This window comes from Pezoporus wallicus, unplaced genomic scaffold (assembly GCF_028554395.1).
Source record: "Pezoporus wallicus isolate ANWC-B61680 ecotype Strahan unplaced genomic scaffold, APGP_CSIRO_Pwel_v1 scaffold_6446, whole genome shotgun sequence".
NCBI classification, from domain to species: Eukaryota; Metazoa; Chordata; class Aves; order Psittaciformes; family Psittacidae; genus Pezoporus; species Pezoporus wallicus.
Genome location: NW_026636264.1, coordinates 1518969 through 1539315, shown reverse-complemented (window position 1 = coordinate 1539315; position 20347 = coordinate 1518969). Strand labels below are relative to the sequence as shown.

The window sequence follows — 20347 nt, the reverse complement described above, 5'->3', positions numbered from 1 at the left end:
TTCTAAAGCATCTTTTTAAAGAAAACCTTACAGTTACACTATTCTCCCTCCTCAGGAGGAAACTTTAATGTAATGAAAACTTTGAAGTGCGCCTCGGGTTTGTTACAATGGCCTAACCTGATTAGAAATCGTGCCAACTCCTGTTGCTCTGTAGCTGCATTCCCCCCCAGGCTGTGTTACAGCTCTCCAACCAGTCCCACAGCACTGAATGATGTCATGGGATCTGCAGCTCAGCGAGATGAAAGGGATAAAGCGGAACCCGCTGGCACTGGGGAAAGCTTCCAGCACACAATCCACAACACAGCTTGGGAACTGAAAAGCTACAGATCCAGCCACTCAACTCGGAGCATTTCAGAACCGTGTGCATTCTCCCAGCACAAGAGGGGAACGGGGGAAGATCGATTTCTAACAAAAGAACGCGAGCACTGAGAGGCAAAGTTTGAGAAGCACTACTACCTGCTGGAAAAGGAGCTCTTTTTCCTCTCCAAAGCTCTGCCTTTGATGTACGGCAACTGATCACTGATCAGATTACAGGCATTTGGTCTCAGTGCTCGTCTGCCTTTGATCTGCATGGTTAATTTTATTTTCCCGGATTTGGAGTTTCGTCTGGGCTTGTGCTGACATACTTTTTTTTTTTTTTTTTTTTTTTAAGGAGGTAAAAGCATTTAACTCAGAAGCTTTGGCACAGCGAAATTAAGCTGCAGAAAGCCCGGGCACTGGAAAACTTCATCACATTACAGGTATCGGATTTTGTATTCTTTTTTTGCAGTTTTGTGTTGCAAGGTTTTAAGAAATGGTAAAGTTCACATCAACAACAATAGGGCACATCATTGTGTGTACAAAGTTCGAAAGATTATATATAATTTATGCAGCATTTTATTTGCAACTCTTAGGCAGGATTATATGAGAACAGACTATCTGGAATATACAGACCATTGAAAACTGAATCAGAATCAACTATTTTTAAATACTTTGGTGTGTTATAAGGTGTAAGAATTACAGGATTTTAGTGTGTACTGCTTGTTTCTACTGTCTATAGTTTTGTAAAGTTACATTTGAATACAAGTATTACATGTCTTAAGGGAGTATTTATTTTCTATTTCCAATACACTGTGTATACTTCATTTACTCTCAGTGTTTATGAAACTAAGTTCTTCAAGCAACACTTTTAATCCTAATAGTGCTATACTTTAGATGAAAAAAGTCTCCTCTTCCACAAGTTATTAGAACTAAACGTATAAACACAACATCCTTATATTAAAAAGGGAAATGGTTTTATTTCAAGATTGAAGGTATGATAGTTCAACTATACCATATGAAAAGAGATCTTGATAACAAAAGTAACTTTTTAACCTGATGATAGAAGTTTCCTTTAAGGCATTTTAACAAAGAAATTCAAAAAATCTTAAGCTTATCTACAGCAAACACCTAATTTTGCTTAACTTCATGGAATTTGTTCCTATCTCAGTGAAGCAATTTCCATTCCCAGTATTTTATATTCTGTTCCTCAAATTCATATTTATGAGCATGTACTGTGCTTGAGAAAATTTAAGATACCTACTCCACAAAGTCATTACAAGGGAACAGTCATCAGAAGATTTAAGATTATTCACTATACATCTGCAGTTTTAAAGGGCCAGATTCTGGGGTAAATTTGGCCAAATCCATGAGTATTCTGTGCCAGCAGCTGGAGCCAGTCTGTTAAAATAAAACTCAAGCCTCTTCTGTAGATATTTAAATGTAATTGAGATTTTCAGAAGAACTTAGAACCCATAACTGGGGACAGACCTGCAAAGAAGTTCAACATTCCAGAGACTGACCTCTTTGAAAATCTAGTCTTAATGATAGATAGTGAGATCTTCCAAAATACTGACTTTAGCTGTATATTCTTAAATCTAAATTTAAGTGTATATAAATCTTAAGTCCATCTGTTTATGAACAAATTGCAACTAAAGGTCAGCATAACTGATAGCTGTTAAGCACTGTTTCAAAATTATTCTTGAAGAGTTTTATCAGCCAGTAAGACCCTCAAGATGTTCATATTTCAGTATGCATCACAGCAACATGCAAACCCAAACGTTAACAGCCTGCCTGCATCTGCATAAGTTATCAACACTTCCACATAAATGTAGTCAACTTGCATTAGTCAGTCTGCAAACTTTGTTTCTTCTAATTAAAAATATATTTGTATATATAAATTTTAAATTTACTGAAGATCAAGAGGTAGTATGCCAGACACAGACTAACTAAGCCTGACTTGGTATCATTTAGTTTTCTATACCACCAATTAATTCATATTCTGACTTAACAAGTCAATTACATTGTAAGGAAAGTAATTAGCCCTGCATGAATAATGTGTATATAGCTGTCAAGAGAGAATATTGCTTAAGGAATAGCCAAAGCAAAATTTAGTATTTTTCCTTAAATGACAATTATGTATTAAAACATGTTTATATAACCCTGAAAAAAAAAAGTTTAATTCAATACTTCTCTACCTTTCCAATCTTCTCTTGCTTATTGCTAGTGTTCTAATTTTCTGAGGAAAATTGTTCCTATCCACACCTTTATTTGCTGTAAAGTAGAAATTAATTCAAAGATTCTTTTTTCTAGTAAGTTTAAAATAGCTGTGTGTGCCTAATACAATTAAACTATAACTACAAGGATCTGACCCATCACACAAATGGATAAATTAGCACAGAGAAGTAACACTGGTTAATCAGATGGATTACATTGGACTTGCATATATAAGCACTTGCAATATTAGGCCCTAGAAATACATTTCAGAAATAAAGGTTTTTTTTTTTTTCAATTGGTAAAATGTCCCTAGCATTTTAGGTAATCTTACCACATATTTAAACACAGATGGGTGTTAACCCATTTAAACTGAAAAATATCTTTGCTTGTCTGTATTTAAGTGAGACTGAAATGAAAGCACAGTTGGACACATTTAAGTATGGGGATGAGAATATTTTCAGCATTTTTGTTATTTTAAACAGCAGTTCTCTGACAGTTTTGTTTGTCATTGATCTGACATTTAAAGATTAAATAGTAACAATTCTTGGCACTTGTGACTTTGCTTTTACAAAGTGCTGTATAAACATTAATTAATCCTCAGGCTTAAGTCTTCAGAAAAAAAAAAGTTCACAATGCTTTTTTAAGCAAATCTGACTAGGAAACTCACAAGTATATAATTTATTTATTAAAAGAGCTTGAGCAATTTCTGATTATAAATAGACATTTCCAAACAGTGTGTCTTAGATAACATCATAAACATATTTTAAGGTTTGTAATAGTTAAGACTATCAAAAGACATTGCACAGTTATACTGACATCGGTTTCCAACAGCTGTCATAACAAGAGCAGATCTCTCAGTTGACTGGGGAACTGTGTTAGCATTTGAGATATGGAGATAACAACTTCCTATTGCTGTACAATTCCTGCTTTCATATCAGATATGTCACGCAACTTGGTCTTATCAAAGAGGTCAGCTGAAGCTACTTCCCAAATACTTATTTTCTGCTCTCTTTACTGTAGTGAGAATCTCTATACTTGCATCTATGCTAGTTGCCCTAACAGTTCATTTCTTCCATTTCCTTAGAAGCAGCATCATGATTCGAAACAAAAGAAACCCTGCAATTTTCAATGTTGTTAAATGATGAATTAAATTCACTCATCCATTTTATGTTTAGAGGAAATATTCTGCATGCTACAACAGGGATTTAAATGGTTTGGTTTCAGTGCTAGAGACTACACATTGCTCTTAATTCATTAGCATAGAAATCCCCTGCCTGATAAGAAAGTCTTAATGTTTCTTTATATGGTAATCATCCGTATTTAGTCAACACTTTAAGAAGTCTGGGATGTATTAATACACTTGTGTAACTATAGTACTTTAAAGTTAGTATCTGAAACACACACGACTTTACTAAGAAAAACACAACACATTTCACTCGTGTCTACAGAAAACAGATAATACGCAAAGCAGTTGACTGTAAATAGTGAAAAAATGTAGCATGCTCAGTGCTGTGCAGCAGCTGCCATTCACAACAGATGCGCCACCGTTGTGCTGCAGCACTGAAATTCCAGCCTTTTCAGAGCTCCTTCTGGCAAGGGTCCTGAAGCAAAACTCTTCTTTGAAGGCCCTTTATAAGATAATTACTTGGAAACCACCGTAAATTCTGAGTTATGGTTGGCTGTTTAGTTGTTTTTTTTTTTTACTGAAAATAACTAATTTTGCATCAACCATTTATCTCTTCACAGACATCTTGCTGTATTTCAATAAGAATTATTTGTTTTTATAAAAGTCCATGTGGTTGGCAAACTCCAAAGTTTTATCTCTGTGAGAAGTTCCCAAAAATTCTGTTTATATGAAAAAGCTTTACTGCCAAGTATATCCATTGGCTCATTCTTTTCAGAACCTAACCCCATTTCTGGTGTATCCATACAACTGTGTAGACTGTACTGGTATGATTAGCCTTTTCATTAGAAATAAAACTAATCCCTGCAATAGCAGCTCTTTCACCAAGGTCTCTGAGGTTGGTATCACCAATGTTGGAGCATCACCAACTTCAGGAAAGCTCCCAATTAACATCATAGTAAGTAGCAGCAAAGTATGCCTTTTTTACTGACTGTGAACAGTTTATTCTCTGTGAAGGGCTGGGTTTCTGAACTCCTATTTGGTATTGACACTATGATTCTAGCTAGGTGACTTGTTTCCTACAGAATAGAAAAATATTTCAGATTTTGAGCTCGTAGGAAAAAAAGCTACTCAAGTACTTTGAAAAGGAGAGGATTTTGCAGTGCGTTGCCAGAGAACCTCCATTGTGATTTTTAGGTGGGACAGGCAGAAAGGACCTTTCCAAATTACAAGGCCTCACTCTCTCCACTCAGTGGGAGCAAAGGATTTTGCCCAGTCCGTATAGCAACATCCCGACAGTCTCATCTCTTCTCCTGGAAGGATAAAAGGGACCTGAGCACTTCAAGTGGGGCTCGCCCTGGCCTGGCACCACCAGTGGGAGGCCAGTGGGATACCAGTCCCCTCAGCCCCGGCGGGAGCGGCCGCTCGCCACAAGCCCTCTTGTCCCCTGAGACTGTAACGGCCGCCGCAGCCTCGGCCGCACCGCCCCACCCTCCCGCTGGCGCGCGCCTTCCCGCCACCCGGCACGTGGGTTCGGGGGGCTGCTGATTGGCTGCCTGCGGTCACCTGAGCCCGGCCCCTCCGGCGACGGAGGGAGGGGAGCGGCGCCGCGTTGCCCTGGCGACGGGGTGAGTCGGCGTGAGTGGAGGTGAGGGAGGGAGGCGGGCACCGGGCGGCCGGCGGCGGGGCAGGAGGGTGCGTGGGGGGGTCCTATCCCCCCTGCCTCGGAGCGGGCGGGAGGGAGGTAGGAAGCGGTACCGCCACTCCCCGGGGCTCTGCGCGGCTCCCCGGGGTACCGGCACCCACCCGACAGTGCGGGGAGCCCGTAGCTCCGCCGTGCGCCCTGCCTCGGTTCCCTCTGCGCCCCCCCCGCCCCCCGCCGTTGCGCGTAGGGGACGGCGGGGGCGTGATGGAATGACGCTCCGCGGAAGGCGCAGGCAGCGGAGAGGCTGCGGGAGCTCTCCGCTGGGTCCAGCACTGCCGCTCTGTAACCAGCCCCTCCGCCCCGAGGCATCCCACGGTGGACATTGAAGGGTACCTCGCAGAGAAAGGATGGCAGCTGGTGATGTTGGCGTTTGCAGATCTCGACAGCCCTAGAGTAACTCCTCCACGCTCCGGAGTGCGGAGAACAAAAAGCTCTTGAAAGCTTTCTTGTTCACAAGATTTTCTCGTATCTGCTGCATAAATTAAGCTGCGGTTTGCTTCAAAGAGTTTTGAAACTGGAGTTGAAGGAACAGGCGATAGTAACTTTTTGTCTTGGCTGGTAAGATTTTGAAGCGCCCCAATTACAATTCTATTGGAAAGTCTGATTGTTTCACTTCCTTTGCTCGTGTGTGTCTGCATTAATCTGACCTTGGAATGAAAGCTTTATCTGATATTCATAAAAAATCTTGAACCTGAAACCTATTTACCACCTTTATACTTACAAGTACTTTAAACGAATGCTTTTTATAAAATTAACAAAGTGGTCTAGTTGCATTTAATACGAGCAAGTGGCAAATTGGTTCAATGTGCATGTAGCTTCTTAACTGCTGAATAATCTCATTCAAGCACATCTTCAGCATCACATGTAAGACAAGTTAGGTATGTTACCTGGAAGCCCTTTATTGTACAAGCAAAAGTATTTATTGTTTTTGTTATTGTTGTTGCTGTTTGGGGTTTTTTTTTTTAGAAGTAAATTTATTTATTAGTTTAGAAGTAAGATGCTTAAATCGTTTCTCAATTTCCACAGCTTGCAGTTGCAATCATAATAAAAAGAGTTGCTAAGAACCAAAGTTATCCATGTCTGTGCTTTTGAAGACATTGCATGCTATTCAAAACCGCTAAAGGATGGCTGGGTAAATGTAACCCATTGGCATTGTAGCATTGCAATAGTTACTGTATTAACCAGTCCAATGATTTAGGATTTCTGATTCACAAAAAATAGTCTGAAAAAGAACTATTAGTGTACTTTACTTGAATGAAATATGAATATAATATTTGCATTCTCATTTAGTTGCATTACTTATTCACATATCTAAGTACGAATACTTACAAATGCACCTTTATGCTGAGGTTTCATCTAGCAAACTGGTGTCTCCTAGAATTTGAGATGAGTGAGATTAAACAGAAGAGCAATGTTTTTTACCACAGTTTTGTTGTTGAAGCATGGAATTGTGCGTTATTTGTATGAGTAGTCTCATCAACTTCAATGGGATTAAGAGTCCCAGTGTGAATCACAGGTTCTGATCCTCTGAAAAGCTTTGTTAAAGTTTAGGTGCACCTTTGTTAACAATATGTTTCACTATTTTCTAATTAATGGTGGTCTGGATGTGTTCAAGTACATGGATGATAAACTGTTCTACACGGTTTTGCCAGCACGGATTTGGAACTGTTTGAAAGTAGCAAAACCAGGGGTGAATTATGCTTTCTCATTCTCAGTTTTTGCTGATTATTTCCCTTTTGAGATGCTGTGATGTAAATGCTGTATATGAGAGTGAAGACATTGTAGAGATGCTTCTTTGGGGCACTAAATTATTATTGCTATAATAACTGTAAAGTCAGGTATTTCAGCTAACATAACTCAAAGCATATGGTGCTCAGAAAGAGCACAAACATTTCCTGGCTATGTGTAAATCCCCTTTCTCTCCTCCCTCAGCCCCTAAAACAGATCTGCATGTTTTCTATCACCAGTGATGTTCCAGCTTGCATCTGTTCTCACTGTCTTTACAAAACTAGAAATAAATAACTTCATAGCTGCCTAATTTTGTACAACTTCATGTATGGCAGCCTCTGAAAAATACAAATTTATTCAACACAGTATTAAATGTGATGAATGCTACTTAGCTGTCTGTAATTTTCTTTTCTTTTCCTCCATGGGCCTTCTCAGAGCAGTCGGAACAAATGTGGTCAGACAAGGCTTCATTTATTTCACAAAGGGGAAGAGTACAAGGGTTGTGGTCAGTGTGTAAAGAGAAGATGTTCTAGAAGTATGAAACAGAACAACAATGCGTAGCCCTATAGTGGAAGTTCTTATCCGTAACTTGTTCCCTTTGTCTTTATCATTGCAGCAGCACAAGTACTTTCCCTTCTCTTGTTTTTTGCCCGTGGGGCACTGTGTCTTCTAAAGCCATCTGCCACTCCTTGTCATTTTATTGCATGCAGTTGACAGCTGCAGGTGGGAAACAGGGTGGTTAGAAGGGAGCAGAGACCCCATTCATTGGATACCAGAGACCCCTGTTGGCAAGATATGGTGATTATGTTTTCATCTCTGCCTCATGCAGAACTTCTCAGAGTACTGTTTGCCACTATTACAGACAGCATGAAAAGTGGTCATCAAGTATGAATGTCAAATCAAATATGGGAAACTTGTAAGATCTTGGAAAGTTAAGTGAATTTGAAGTTGGGACCTTTCAGCCTTTCTGAAGTTTCCCTTAGAAGGTGGGTGATGTTGACTTCAAAGTTTTGATGCTTGCATGTATGAGGAACCTGCTGGTAGGCCATAATTTAATCATGTCCTTTTCAGTCTTGAGGTGATATATTTTTCATGGTGAAACTTTGGTTTCTTTGGAGAGAAGGAAGAAATATTTTTCTGGCAGATTGACTTTGAAATAGAACGATGACTATTGCTCAGGTGACAAGTAAATGTAGAAGTGAATTTTGGAGGACAGTGGATTCTAGGACTCTGGAAGATAGGAAATTCCTCCTTCCACAATATATTTACTATGCCTTTGTAATTTACTGTTTGATGATTGCCCTCTATATACATACGCATAGTAGGTCCCACACAACCTTAAAAGTATGCAGCCACATTTCCTAATGGAAGTTCTGTATCTGGAGCTCAGTACATTGCCAGTGATGATTGCTTGTGCTTGGGTATTTCAGTAAAGCATATCACTGTTAACCCCAAGAAAAGATGCATTTGGAATGATTTACTGACCTCAAAAAACCGTGTCCAAACTTTTCTTTCATTTAATATAATTGAGGATAACCAAATTCAGTGTTATAAATACCAGTAGCTGGGCAAGAACAAATAATCTTCAAATGCATAGAATTTCTATTTGGTTACATGTATTTTAGAGGCAAAAAACTCTTCTAGTTACTACTTAAATGCATATGCTCATGTTCAACAAACATCAATGTAATGCTACTTGATATCAAGAGGGAATAAATTTGCCCAATGGCAACCTGATATTAAGTGCTGCAGTGTCTGCTTTTTAAGCCGGGCTTTTAACTAAACTGGAGATAGAAACAGAAAACAAGCAACTGATATAGTTATGTGTCCTTCGGGACTTGCTTTCAATACAATGAGTTCTGAATGCTGAATGTGCCTTAACCATTTGCATTACTATATCAAAATGTTGTCATGAAAATAAACACTTAAATTTTTTGTGCTTTTAACAGTAATTTTTTATTGTACACCACATAATTTCTTCCTTACATGTTATAGCCACTTTATGTTCTTCAGGGTTTTTTTTGGTAGGAACAGGGACAATATGCACAATGATAGCATGGTCCAATATCACAGGTATTCATACACATCTACTGAAATGATTTGCACATGTTTTGATGCTACTAAACCTACTGAAGTGCACTGAAGTTTAAGGCCTGTAGACCTGCAAGCATATTTTCGAAGATCTGTTGATTATAAAAGAAAAATTATCTAGAAGATGCCTCATATTATAGACCTAAAGCTATGAGATTGCATCATACATGTAATGATCAGTCAACAAACTTGAAGCTCAGTAGAATGTGTAGATGATTTGGAAAAGTCTGTGATCATTTAACACCAGTTCTAAAAGACTTGATTTTGGAAATTTACTCTGGGTTTTGGAACTCCTGATGTTTGAAGGTGTTGAATTTGGCAAGAGTTTCATAAAGACTGTAGATTTTCTTTTAAATCGAAAATATTTCACAGGTGCAATAAAATTTGCACACCTAAGTCAACAAAATGTGTTTTTAGCACAGCATGTGTCTCCATATGCTTTCTATGTTCTGAAAGTCTTTGAGGTACATGCTATAAGAAGATCATTGTATAACGGATATGGCCACTCCAAAACTGAAATACGAGCTGTCAGCATGGCCAGGAACATGCTTGTGATTTTGTACTACCTTCTTGTTAAGATCTGGCTTTATTTATTTATTTATTTATTTACGTCTTTACTTATTTACAGTTGTAACTCCAGAATATTACAAACACACAAAAAAACCAGCTTTGTTTCAATATTGATTTTTAATAAAGAGTACTGAATCCGCTGGGCAGTTATTCAGGCTGTTCTTGATTTTCTTCATTTTTTTTAGCATTTTAGGTGATCTGCTCAGTAAAATACAGACTGTTTAGATTATGCCACAGCTCCATATTTTAGATCATTAGGCTTAATACAGCTTGCCAATATTGTTTGCATTGATAATTTTACATGGAACGTGGCATAAAAATATATTATTATTACAAGATAGCATTACTTTTTTTGATATCTGTCATATCTGGTTTTGGAAACGAAATTAAATCTTAAATTTTAAAATAAGCCATACTTTTAACATTATAAATAATCCTATTTCTAACATTTGGTAGTACTATATAGATGGTCATAATTACATTAGAAATGTGCTATGTTTTATTTCTTTAACAATAATATTATTAAGGAATATGATGACTAAGCTCAGATGACTTGGAATAATCACTTGATGTGCAGTTCTAAGCAATGCATTTATATTTACAACTTTATTTCACTGGCACAGTTATGTAGGATTTTGCCTCCTGTAGCTATTAAGAAAGCATATAAGTATTTAAATTTTTACACTGAATACCATTATATGAAATCAAGAAGTCGGGGGGGGGGGGGGGGGGGGTGTCTCTCAACTCTCTTTCATTTCATTTGAATTGATATTTAATAATTCTATATAAATTTAGCTTTTAGACTTTTAACTTTATTGTGTTGTCTTCTCTGAATCAAGTGAGTCAAACTCGTTTTGCAGGACTGTTTCTCTGTAATATTGTGTAGAGTTGTTTATTGTATTACTACTCTTAGTTCTATTTTAATCTTCTCATAACATTACCATTCTTGAATTTCTCTAGCTTTCCAAACTGTATAAAAATTAAACAGCAGCAAGCTTAAGTCTTTCTTGATATTTTTTTCAAGGTTACTGAGGTGCAAAGTCTCCTGATTTGTCTTGTGTGTAATTTGTTTTTACTTAGCAGATCTTCAGTTACTATTCTGACGGAAGATATATTATCTGATATGCGGTTTTACGCATCTTGTTTCTTTCCAAACATAGATGAGAAAACATTTCTTGGGACTTCTGAGTTCCCTTAACAGTATTTTTACAGTCTCTGTCCACTTTTTTTTCTTTTTTTGCCCTTACTAGAAATAGTTCAGTTTTTACACATTTTTGTTCTTATATACTTAATTATTTTTTTTTTTTGGCAGCTTTAGCACTGTCATCTTCTCATGCCAACCTTGTGTACCTAATAACTTTTTAATTTGTTGACTCTTCTCTACAATTTGTTCTACAATATTTTTTCATCATTGTATTTGGGTCATCCAGTATTCTTTCTGAGATTTCCCATTTTCCCTCCTCCCATACTCCCTCTTCCCCAGCCTCCTACTAAAAAAAAAACAGCCTATGTTGAATACTCTATCTGTATGTATTTGTATTACTTGATGGTATGTCTTCTTTTTCACCCATGTTGACATGCATATAATCTGATAATTGTCATTGGCCCATAGACCATTACCATCACTAAGTGAGAAATAACCATAGAAAATGTAATCTTGATTTTCCTGCAGAGTGCTGCCTGACACACCTCTTTGCCTGTTTTGTTCTTCCTAGCAGCCCTTTCTACACTTCCAAATACAATTTACTTTAAAATATCAATAGTGCCACTGAAGTATACTTTCTTCTTACTGAACTTTGTTAAGTAGGATATTCATGCAGTAAAATGTGAAACTGTGTGTTAATTATAGTTCATGCTCATTCTGGTTGTATATATTTTGAAGAATATTATGCTTGTTACAGTTTCATATTGTAACGCACTTTGTGTTTGTTCTTAATATTTTTCTATTCTATTTCTATTCTGGGTTCCATCCTTGGACTTGTTAGTCTCTTCTTTAAATGATAACATCTAAATGATACTCTTAAATGATAACAATTACGTATTTTGTCTTTTAAAACTGTATTTAAATATCAATCCTTTAACTCTGAAGTATGCCAGAAATATTTTCAGTATTATTTTTCATATCTAGCTAAAAACAATGACATTATATTACTGCCATACATGGTATGCGAATTAGGATCAAATTCAAATACCCTGTCATGTAAGATGAATTTATTTATTCTTGTTATTGTTTTTTAATAGTTTGGATTTCTGAACTAGTAGTTACACTTGCATTTCTAGGTAACTGACAAAACCAAAAAGTAAGAAACTGGAAATTAATACAAAGACTCAAATAAATAAACAAAAGGAAATTAAACAGAGAAAAAATATTTTGTTGGCCAAAGACAGTATTTTTAATGATTGTGGGATTGCATTTCATTGATTTAATAATCCAAGAAATGTAATCCCAAAATAGAACTTCCTTTCCTTACCATCTTTAAATATTTCCTTCTTTTTAAAAAAAAGAATCATTTTTTGTTACCACTTCTTAAAAAAAAAAAAAGCAAAAAACTAAGCAAGGCTTTATGGACTGTTCTGTTGTCTTCTTCTGAGATTATGATTAAAAATAGTCTGAGGTAGGATGTGATTTGGTTAAACTCTTTGAAATGTCTTCTAAAATAGTCTTTGCCTACCAGATCATAAACAATCATGTTAACACATCTTTAGAAGTCAATATCCCTTAGGTAACTGGTAGAAACCGATCCTGTATATGCCTCCAGTTCCTTGCAGAATGAAGTAGAAGAGGTTATCTTTGCCACTAGGCAAACACATTCTGTTCCACATTGCAACACAGAAGGAACTTCCTCATGATCAGCTATGTCTTGGTTGATATGTGGCATATTTGAGGAAATTGATCTTTGTCTGCTGATCATGTGCTTAGTTGGGTGTCTAACAAGCAAGATAAATATGTTAAGGATGTTAGATGTTGGTTTTACAAATACTGACATTCTCTAGACTGATAGTAGTCTCTTCTTTTGAGAATTAAGGGTATAGAAACTTTGTGAATATTGCCTTGTCTTCTAAAAAAGAAGATGATCTTTAAAGCATATATTTGTTGTTTAGCTTCCAGTAATCCATCTGAAATATTTTAATAACATTAACAGTTACATATTTTGACATACTGAATGACATAAAGTACTGTGGATCATATGACTTTTTCAATTTTAACATTGTGAAATATAACGTTTTTTTTTTCTAGGGAGAAAAGTTTAATTGTAAGAAATGGATGCTAAAGGATTACAAGGAGAAGATAAACTGAAGATGCTCATAATTTTACTAGCATATTTGGTAAGTTAAAAATTGATATTTATTTTTCCCTAGGATGAATGTTGAAAAAATTATATAGGATGCAGGAATGGTGTTTTATTTTACACATTACTGCTAATACTAGAATTCTTAAACTGATATATGCAGGTGATGATGCACACATTTTATCTATTTAAAAGTGAGCTTGCTCAACTGATTTATATCATTTCTTGCTGCTCCTCCCATGCGATTAAAAGAATTTACCTTGTCAGCCTCTTAATGGAAGAAGAACTGGACTAGGACAGAAAATATGAGTCAATATGAAGGTGATACTGCTTCACTTCAGAGAGATGGCAGGAATTCTAACCAATATTCAGTGGACATATCTTAATACAGTATGCTACACACATAGCTTAGCACTTTGAAATATTCCAAAGCTGGAATAGCAGAACATAGCATAGCACACAACTGCATTACCGATTAAGCATACTTCAACTCTGGCTTGCAGATACAAGCTCTGGAGCTAAGGTTAGTTAATGTTTCATAGCTATCAGAAAGGCTTTGGTCTCCCAGAAAATACACAGAATAAGAATTTAGTAGCAATTGTGGAGAGCACTTTCACTGATGGAAGCCTGTATTAGACATTTAATTTATAATACTACTGAAGGAGCTCACAAGGTTTGCTAATGTTTGCTAATGTAGGATTCCAGTGATTATAATGAGAGTTTGCATGGCTGATATTACTGCTTATGTTATTTCTCATAACCTCAGTTTCTGGTTTGGTCAGGTAATGTACTTAAATGTCTTTGAACAGCCCATCAAATGTACAGAGATAGTAAAATTTAGAATAAATAGTATTCATACAGGGTTTTTGTGGTTTTTCTGGTTTTGGTTGGGTGTTTTTTTTAGTTTCCAAAAGGTTTGAGTGACCTTTTAAAATCTATAAATATTTACGTTTAAAGGACTAGATTTTAGCAATTTATTCAATTGTAATGACTTCATTGAAAAATTAAAAAATCACAAATTAATGAAACACAGCAGTGTAATGTGATGTAGCTTACTGTCATGAAAGTTGTAGCTTTAGTAAATGGTCATGTGCATTTTTTGTAATGCTAATTAAGGTGAGGAATTTAAACTCATGTTCAAACAATTTAGTGTTTTAGCATTCCACAGGTGTCAAATATCAGTTAGGTCTTCTAAAAATTGTAAAATCATTACAAATCACTGAGTACTGAGACCCTTTAAAATTCAGGCCACTGTCTTATTTTTACGATAGTAAAATGATCTATTTTTCTGCTATAAAGTTCATAAAAATTACATGTTGATAACAGAGTAGTTATGATTTGGTGAGTTTACTATCTTTTTCTTTTTAAGCTAAGTAGAGTAATCTGTGAGACTGGAGATTGTAGAGAGCAAGAATTTAGGGACCACACTGGAAACTGTATCCTCTGCAAACAGTGTGGACCTGGAATGGAACTCTCAAAGGTAAGCAGATCATGTGTTCTTGAATTTTATAATTATTTCATTTACATATGTGGTTAAAATAATAGATATCTGTAGTTATATGGAAATACTTTTTAGCATTTTGGTGTTTAAACATTTTACAGTTTTTCAAGAACCATGTTTTCTAGTTCTCTCTATATAAAAGGCTCATTTCAGAAAATGATGATGCCATTAATAGAGTAGGCTGTACCATTAAAGGATCTGGGTATGGGCTATCAAAATGTTATTTTTTTTCTTTTCTTTAAAGGTGAGTTAGTGTTACAAAGGAGGGGTGGGAACTACAGGGAATTAAGACTGAATAATCTCACTGTGTAGAGGAGTGCCTGAAAAATGTATTTCAAACTACTGATTGGTACAGACCACTGAGATGGGGGTGAGAGCTTCATGCTGACTTTCAGAATCAGTTCTGTATTTTAGATTTAATTGCTGCTATAGACAATGTTTAAATACTTTTCTATACAACAAACTATCTTAACAGGATGGTTTATAAGAAAAATAAGGGCATAAGTGCAAAAATACAGTGTAGGATTCACTTGAGAACTGAGATACTTCCTTAGAAAGGCTGGGAGATAGATGATCTGTTTTCAGCAGCTCAGTGGCTGGAGCACTTTCAGTAGCTATATTCAAGTGAGACTCATTTCTTTGTTTTGCAACTTGTTAAAAATGCTGTAAATGCAATCCCTATCTTTGTGCCATTTGAAGTAATTGAGAAAGTTGAGGCCAGAAAAATACATGGTAATATGTGGAAAGCACATAAGAAGTCTTTGTTAGAATCATGGAGAAGGCATATTTGCTATTGTGAGTCCTATGTAAATGTGATGGGTTGTGGTTTTTTTTTTCTTCTTTTAGAACTGCATCTCTTCCAAAAGAAAATCCCCTAAAAGTTTTGGAATTGGCAAAGTCTTTTAGAAATGCAGAAATTAATAAATGGAGATGAAAGTTGACTGAGATTATGGACTGTGACTCAGTAGAACTAGAAAGTCAATTTGCCAAAATTTCCAGCAAAAGTGCAAGTCTGAATGAAAGACCTTGCTTTCAGCACAGAGAGAGTAAGTGTTGTGTGTGAGCAGGTGCTGAAACAGGAGGGAGGCATGTGGTGGGATTTGCTAACGCAAGCAGAGGAGGTGAGAGAGATTGCAGAATGAGTTACGCATCATGGGGAGACTGGGTGTTTTGGGGGAGCAGGAGTGTTATGCTAGAGGTGTGAAAATGGTCAGGCAAGAAGAGTGCAGGCTGTTCTTATGAATGGTGAGCTGATTTGTGAAGCCTCATGCGTAAACTTAAGTCTCTTCAGTGTCCAGCTCTGATACCTACATCTTGCCCATTGCTAGAGTGTAGAACTGTGGCCCAGATATAACTGTGCAGTGTGATTGATACCTGATAGATGGGGCCATGAAGCAAGAGGCAAGTAGCTGCCCTGCCCTTTTCATATAGAGTGGCAAACTCTGTTTGATACTTCTGCTGGTAGCATAAAAAGAATGATAAAGGTAGAATTTAGGGTGTTATTTGGGAGTGAAATTTAATTTTCAGGGTTGCTTTTGTAGACAAATATGTTGTATAGATCCAAGGAGGGATTTGCAATGTTATTTTTGAAAATTTTTTAACATGAAACATTGCTAAGTCTGGTGTGTATGTGTATTTAAACAACAGGGGGAAAGAAGCTTTCAGTTTGTGGCTTTGTATTTCTTACTATATTCAGCTCTGAAAAAAAGCACAAGTTAAGTATTGTGGTTTGTGTGTGGTTTGAAAAGATTTACTGAAATGGAGTGACACATTTTCCCTGTCTCTTCACTCCCTGTAGCTAGTGTTTGGTGTGTTAACTGAAACATTCAGTTTCATGCTTTAGTGAGGGTTGCTTTCTATCTTGGGCAGTATTAGTTAAGGTTTAGCCATACAAACAGTAATGTTGAAGTAGAGATTTGAAGATGACTAATGGTATGGATGAGATTTTATTTGGAAGTTTTGGTTTTTTTTTTCCAGATTGGCCTTAAATTTGTGGACTGAAAGCTTCCAGGGACTTTAATTTATAAAGGCATTTTATAAGTGGTCCTAAAGCAGTACTATACTTGTTGATACAGCATACTTATCTAGGTGGCAAATAGAAAACAAGAGCATGAAAACTAATGCCCTCAGTAATCACACTTTCAATTTAATAAAGAAATTCTAAACTAAAATAAGAAGGTTATAGTTTGCAACAGTACACTATTCAAGTTATGATTTTACTTTAACTATTTTTGTTTACAGTCTAATTGTCTGGATTCTTAGGACTAGTTTTTCTGAAAAACATTAATGTTTAGTACACATCAATGTGTAAGCAATTGCTTCTCTGTGGCACAAATAGGCTCTCAAATACAGTTTTTTGCTACTACACTAGAACTGAAATAACTGAAGTTTTTGCTCAAACCTAAGTGTGAGTTGAAGTATAATTTCCCTTATAAATATAGGTAAAATTTTCTGTGAATCATAGCAAAGGATGTAATGCTGTGGCTGTTACTAAAATGCAGTTGAAAGTAATCTTGCTGAACTACAGCTTGAAGCAACAAAGTATGGAAGTCAAAGGTCAGAACGTAAAGGGAAAAGGGATTTAATGATATACTTGAAGTAATTTGCAGTACAGGAGGAGTTTTGTTTGCTTGGGGTTTTTTACATGTGAGAAAGCAATGTAATTATGGTGTAGTTTAGTAACAGTTTCTTAATAACAATGTGTCTGTTTTCTGATCAAACATTTAGTGCTCATGGGTAAAACTTGATACATTGTTGGATGTGGGAGCATTGCAGCCCAGAAAGCCAATCGCATCCTGGGCTGCATTAAAGGAGTGCGACCAGTAGGTCGAAGGAGGTGATCCTGCCCCTCTACTCTGCTCTTGTGAGACCTCACCTGGAGTATTGTGTGCAGTTCTGGTGTCCTCAACATCAAAAGGACATGGAACTGTTGGAACAAGTCCAGAGGAGACCTAAGAGGATGATCAAGGGACTGGAGCACCTCCCGTATGAAGACAGGCTGAGAAAGTTGGGGCTGTTCAGGCTGGAGAAGAGAAGGCTGCGTGGAGACCTCATAGCAGCCTTCCAGTATCTGAAGGGGGCCTATAGGGATGCTGGGGAGGGACTCTTTATTAGGGACTGTAGTGATAAGACAAGGAGTAACTTAAACAGAGGAAGTTTAGATTGGATATAAGGAAGAAGCTCTTTACTGTGAGGGTGGTGAGGCACTGGAATGGGTTGCCCAAGGAAGTTGTGAATGCTCCATCCCTGGCAGTGTTCAAGGCCAGGCTGGACAGAGCCTTGGGAAACATGGTTTAGTGTGAGGTGTCCCTGCCCATGGCAGGGGGGGTGGAACTAGATGATCTTAAGGTCCTTTCCAACCCTAAATATTCTATGATTCTATGACTGTATGTCTAAGTATGTAGTAAAATACAATGTTAGCAGTGGGGGTTTTGGTTCAGGTACCCCCTCAAAGCAATTGACTGACAGGTTTCTCTTATGTTAGTTACAAAAAACCTCAACCTATATTGTTGGCTACAAAAGGCAAACTATTGGGTCATGTTGGTCACAGCAGTGGACTGTGTGAACGACTGATGTAAACATACGTCCCTATTTCCTTCCCTCAAATCTCAGTTCAGGTAGAACTTATACTGGTGAATAAGCTGAAGCTGACAGGTCCAATGTCAAGGACTCTTTCTTTGATCTTTTTTATGAAAAATGACTTCATCTTAGTTACAATCTAAATCTGTAGATTTCTTTCTTGTTATTAGTGACTTAGAAAAATAGGAACTGTGTTCCTCTCAAAAACCAAGCAGAGTTAGTAGGCTAGACTATGAAAGGAAAACTGGAGTTCTCAAGACAAAAATTAAGGTAAATACTGTGGTACACAGGGGTACTATGATTAAATACCTTGCCACTGAATTGATCAGAACCAACTTTACGTGTATTTTCTTCCTTTTGCCTTTATTTAAACTGAGCATGTGATGTTACAGAAATCAAAACTAATACATTCTTACCTAATTGTGGTATCCGTGGGTTTTATTTAAACTTCAGTGGGATCTTTATTGTGGATTTATAAAATCCAGTTAAGTAAATAGTCATTAGTTGTCCCTACACTTAAGGGAAGGCACAGTGACATCTGAAGATCAGACTTAAGAATTTAACACAGGCTGCACAGGTGACTTAATGCATGGTTAAAGTCTAATCAAATCAGGTCCTGTGTGACAGTCCAGTCAGTTCCCATGCTGCCAGATATACTCAGATGTAACACGGACTTGCCTGAACAGGACGGATAAATGTGCAGAACAAAATACCACCTGTACAGAGTGGGTATCTGTGTATATATATTTATTTTTACAACTATTAACTTGGGTTCTTTATATGACCTTTGTTGGTGTACTGTGTGAATATTTCATAGGACCTTTCTAAGTTAGGGAAATGCTGTTGCCTTTTCTCAATTTATATATGAGACACTAGCACAGAAATCAACTTCCCTATGGTAATGCTGGAAGTTTTTGGTGAAACAGAGTAGATGGAGGCCACAGAGTGGAACAAGAGAATGGAGTCTTTCTCTTCACAAGGTGCCACACAACAAGACAAGATGCAATAGGTGGGAGTTCTACCAGGAAAGAGACTTGATCTCTATGTGAAAAAGAAATTATTTGCAATGAGAACAATCATTCCATGGAACAACTTCCCCAGGAACATAGTAGAGTCTCCATCACTGGAAGTTTTCAGAATGCAATTGAACAGGGTGCTTAGACCATCTCATCTCAGCTCCCTGTCCCATGAAAGGTTAGACCAGATGTCTTTTTAAGGTTTCTTCTGACCTGGGCTATTCTATGATTCCATAATGAGAATTTCATTTGAGTTGCAAATTAGTGCTCAATCTATTGGATTGATTTTCCTGTCTGCATAGATAAGCAAATTCAGACACCCTTTATAGCATTCCCTATCAATTGTAGTAATAGCAGCACTTTCAATATTACAGTAGCTTAAAACTGAAATCCATCAATTACTTGTTGATTATATTTTTTATAAAATACTCAACATATTGCCATCATATGAGGGCCAGCTTTGTTATTGTATCAACAGTTTAGCATTGATGAGTAAGGGAGTGAAAGCTGCTTCCCGTTTGTTTGCTTCTATTTATTTTTTGTTTTGATTTGGGGTTTTTTATTTGTTGTTTTTATTTAATGAACCCTATAGCCTTTTCTTCACGCAAACATGTGTCTTTGGCAATGTTTTCGAAGCAGCTGAACCACTGAAATAGTTTGATTTTGAGTGTATGAAGATTTTTTTCAGGGTTGGCTTTTTTTTTTTTGGTGTTTTGTTTGTGTGTGTTTTGTTTTTAAAAGCAGTGCTTTCTCTGGGGTGAGAGATTGTGTCATTTCAGAAGGAAGTGCTTGCTTCATGTGGCTCAGCATTATTTCATTTCTGAATCATTTATTAGAAAGCAAAGCATCGTGAATTTAAGCAGTTTAATATCTTCCATTCTTTAAATTACTACAAGTCACCAGTGCCTGAATAGTCATTGGTGTGGCTTGATAGTAAGAGCCTTTTTTGTCTTATCTTACCAGTAAGGTGTTTCTGTGTAAATCATACCTTATGTATGATTCAAATTCATAGAAATCACAAGTAACACTTGCTTTTTAAAAAAAAATAAAATAAACGCATTCATAGTTGTCTTTAGCTTCTATGTATTTTATTTATATATATATATATGAAAAAGCTCAGCCTCATCAAGCTTGTATTGCAACTCAGAACTTTAACTGTAATTGTAGATTGTTTTGTCAACAGACCGCGTCTGAGGCTGTAGTTCAGTAACACAGAAATAATAGTTTTGG

The 20347-nt window shown here is 36.7% G+C and overlaps 1 protein-coding gene across 4 annotated transcripts in view; it reads left to right on the top strand.

The window, feature by feature from the left end:
- Positions 1-208: 208 nt before the first annotated feature.
- TNFRSF19 (TNF receptor superfamily member 19) overlaps positions 209-20347 on the top strand; it is a 63271-nt gene continuing 43132 nt past the window's right edge. The window contains exons 1-4 of one of the 4 annotated variants that reach the window (XM_057399623.1): positions 209-503; positions 653-740; positions 12970-13058; positions 14391-14501. In XM_057399623.1, coding sequence (XP_057255606.1) covers positions 12993-13058; positions 14391-14501 — 177 coding nt within the window. In that variant the 5' untranslated portion in view covers positions 209-503; positions 653-740; positions 12970-12992. Of the gene's footprint in view, positions 504-652; positions 741-5264; positions 5286-5655; positions 5901-12969; positions 13059-14390; positions 14502-20347 lie in introns of those variants that run through there. The other 3 variants (XM_057399626.1, XM_057399625.1, XM_057399627.1) reach the window with 3 other exon arrangements.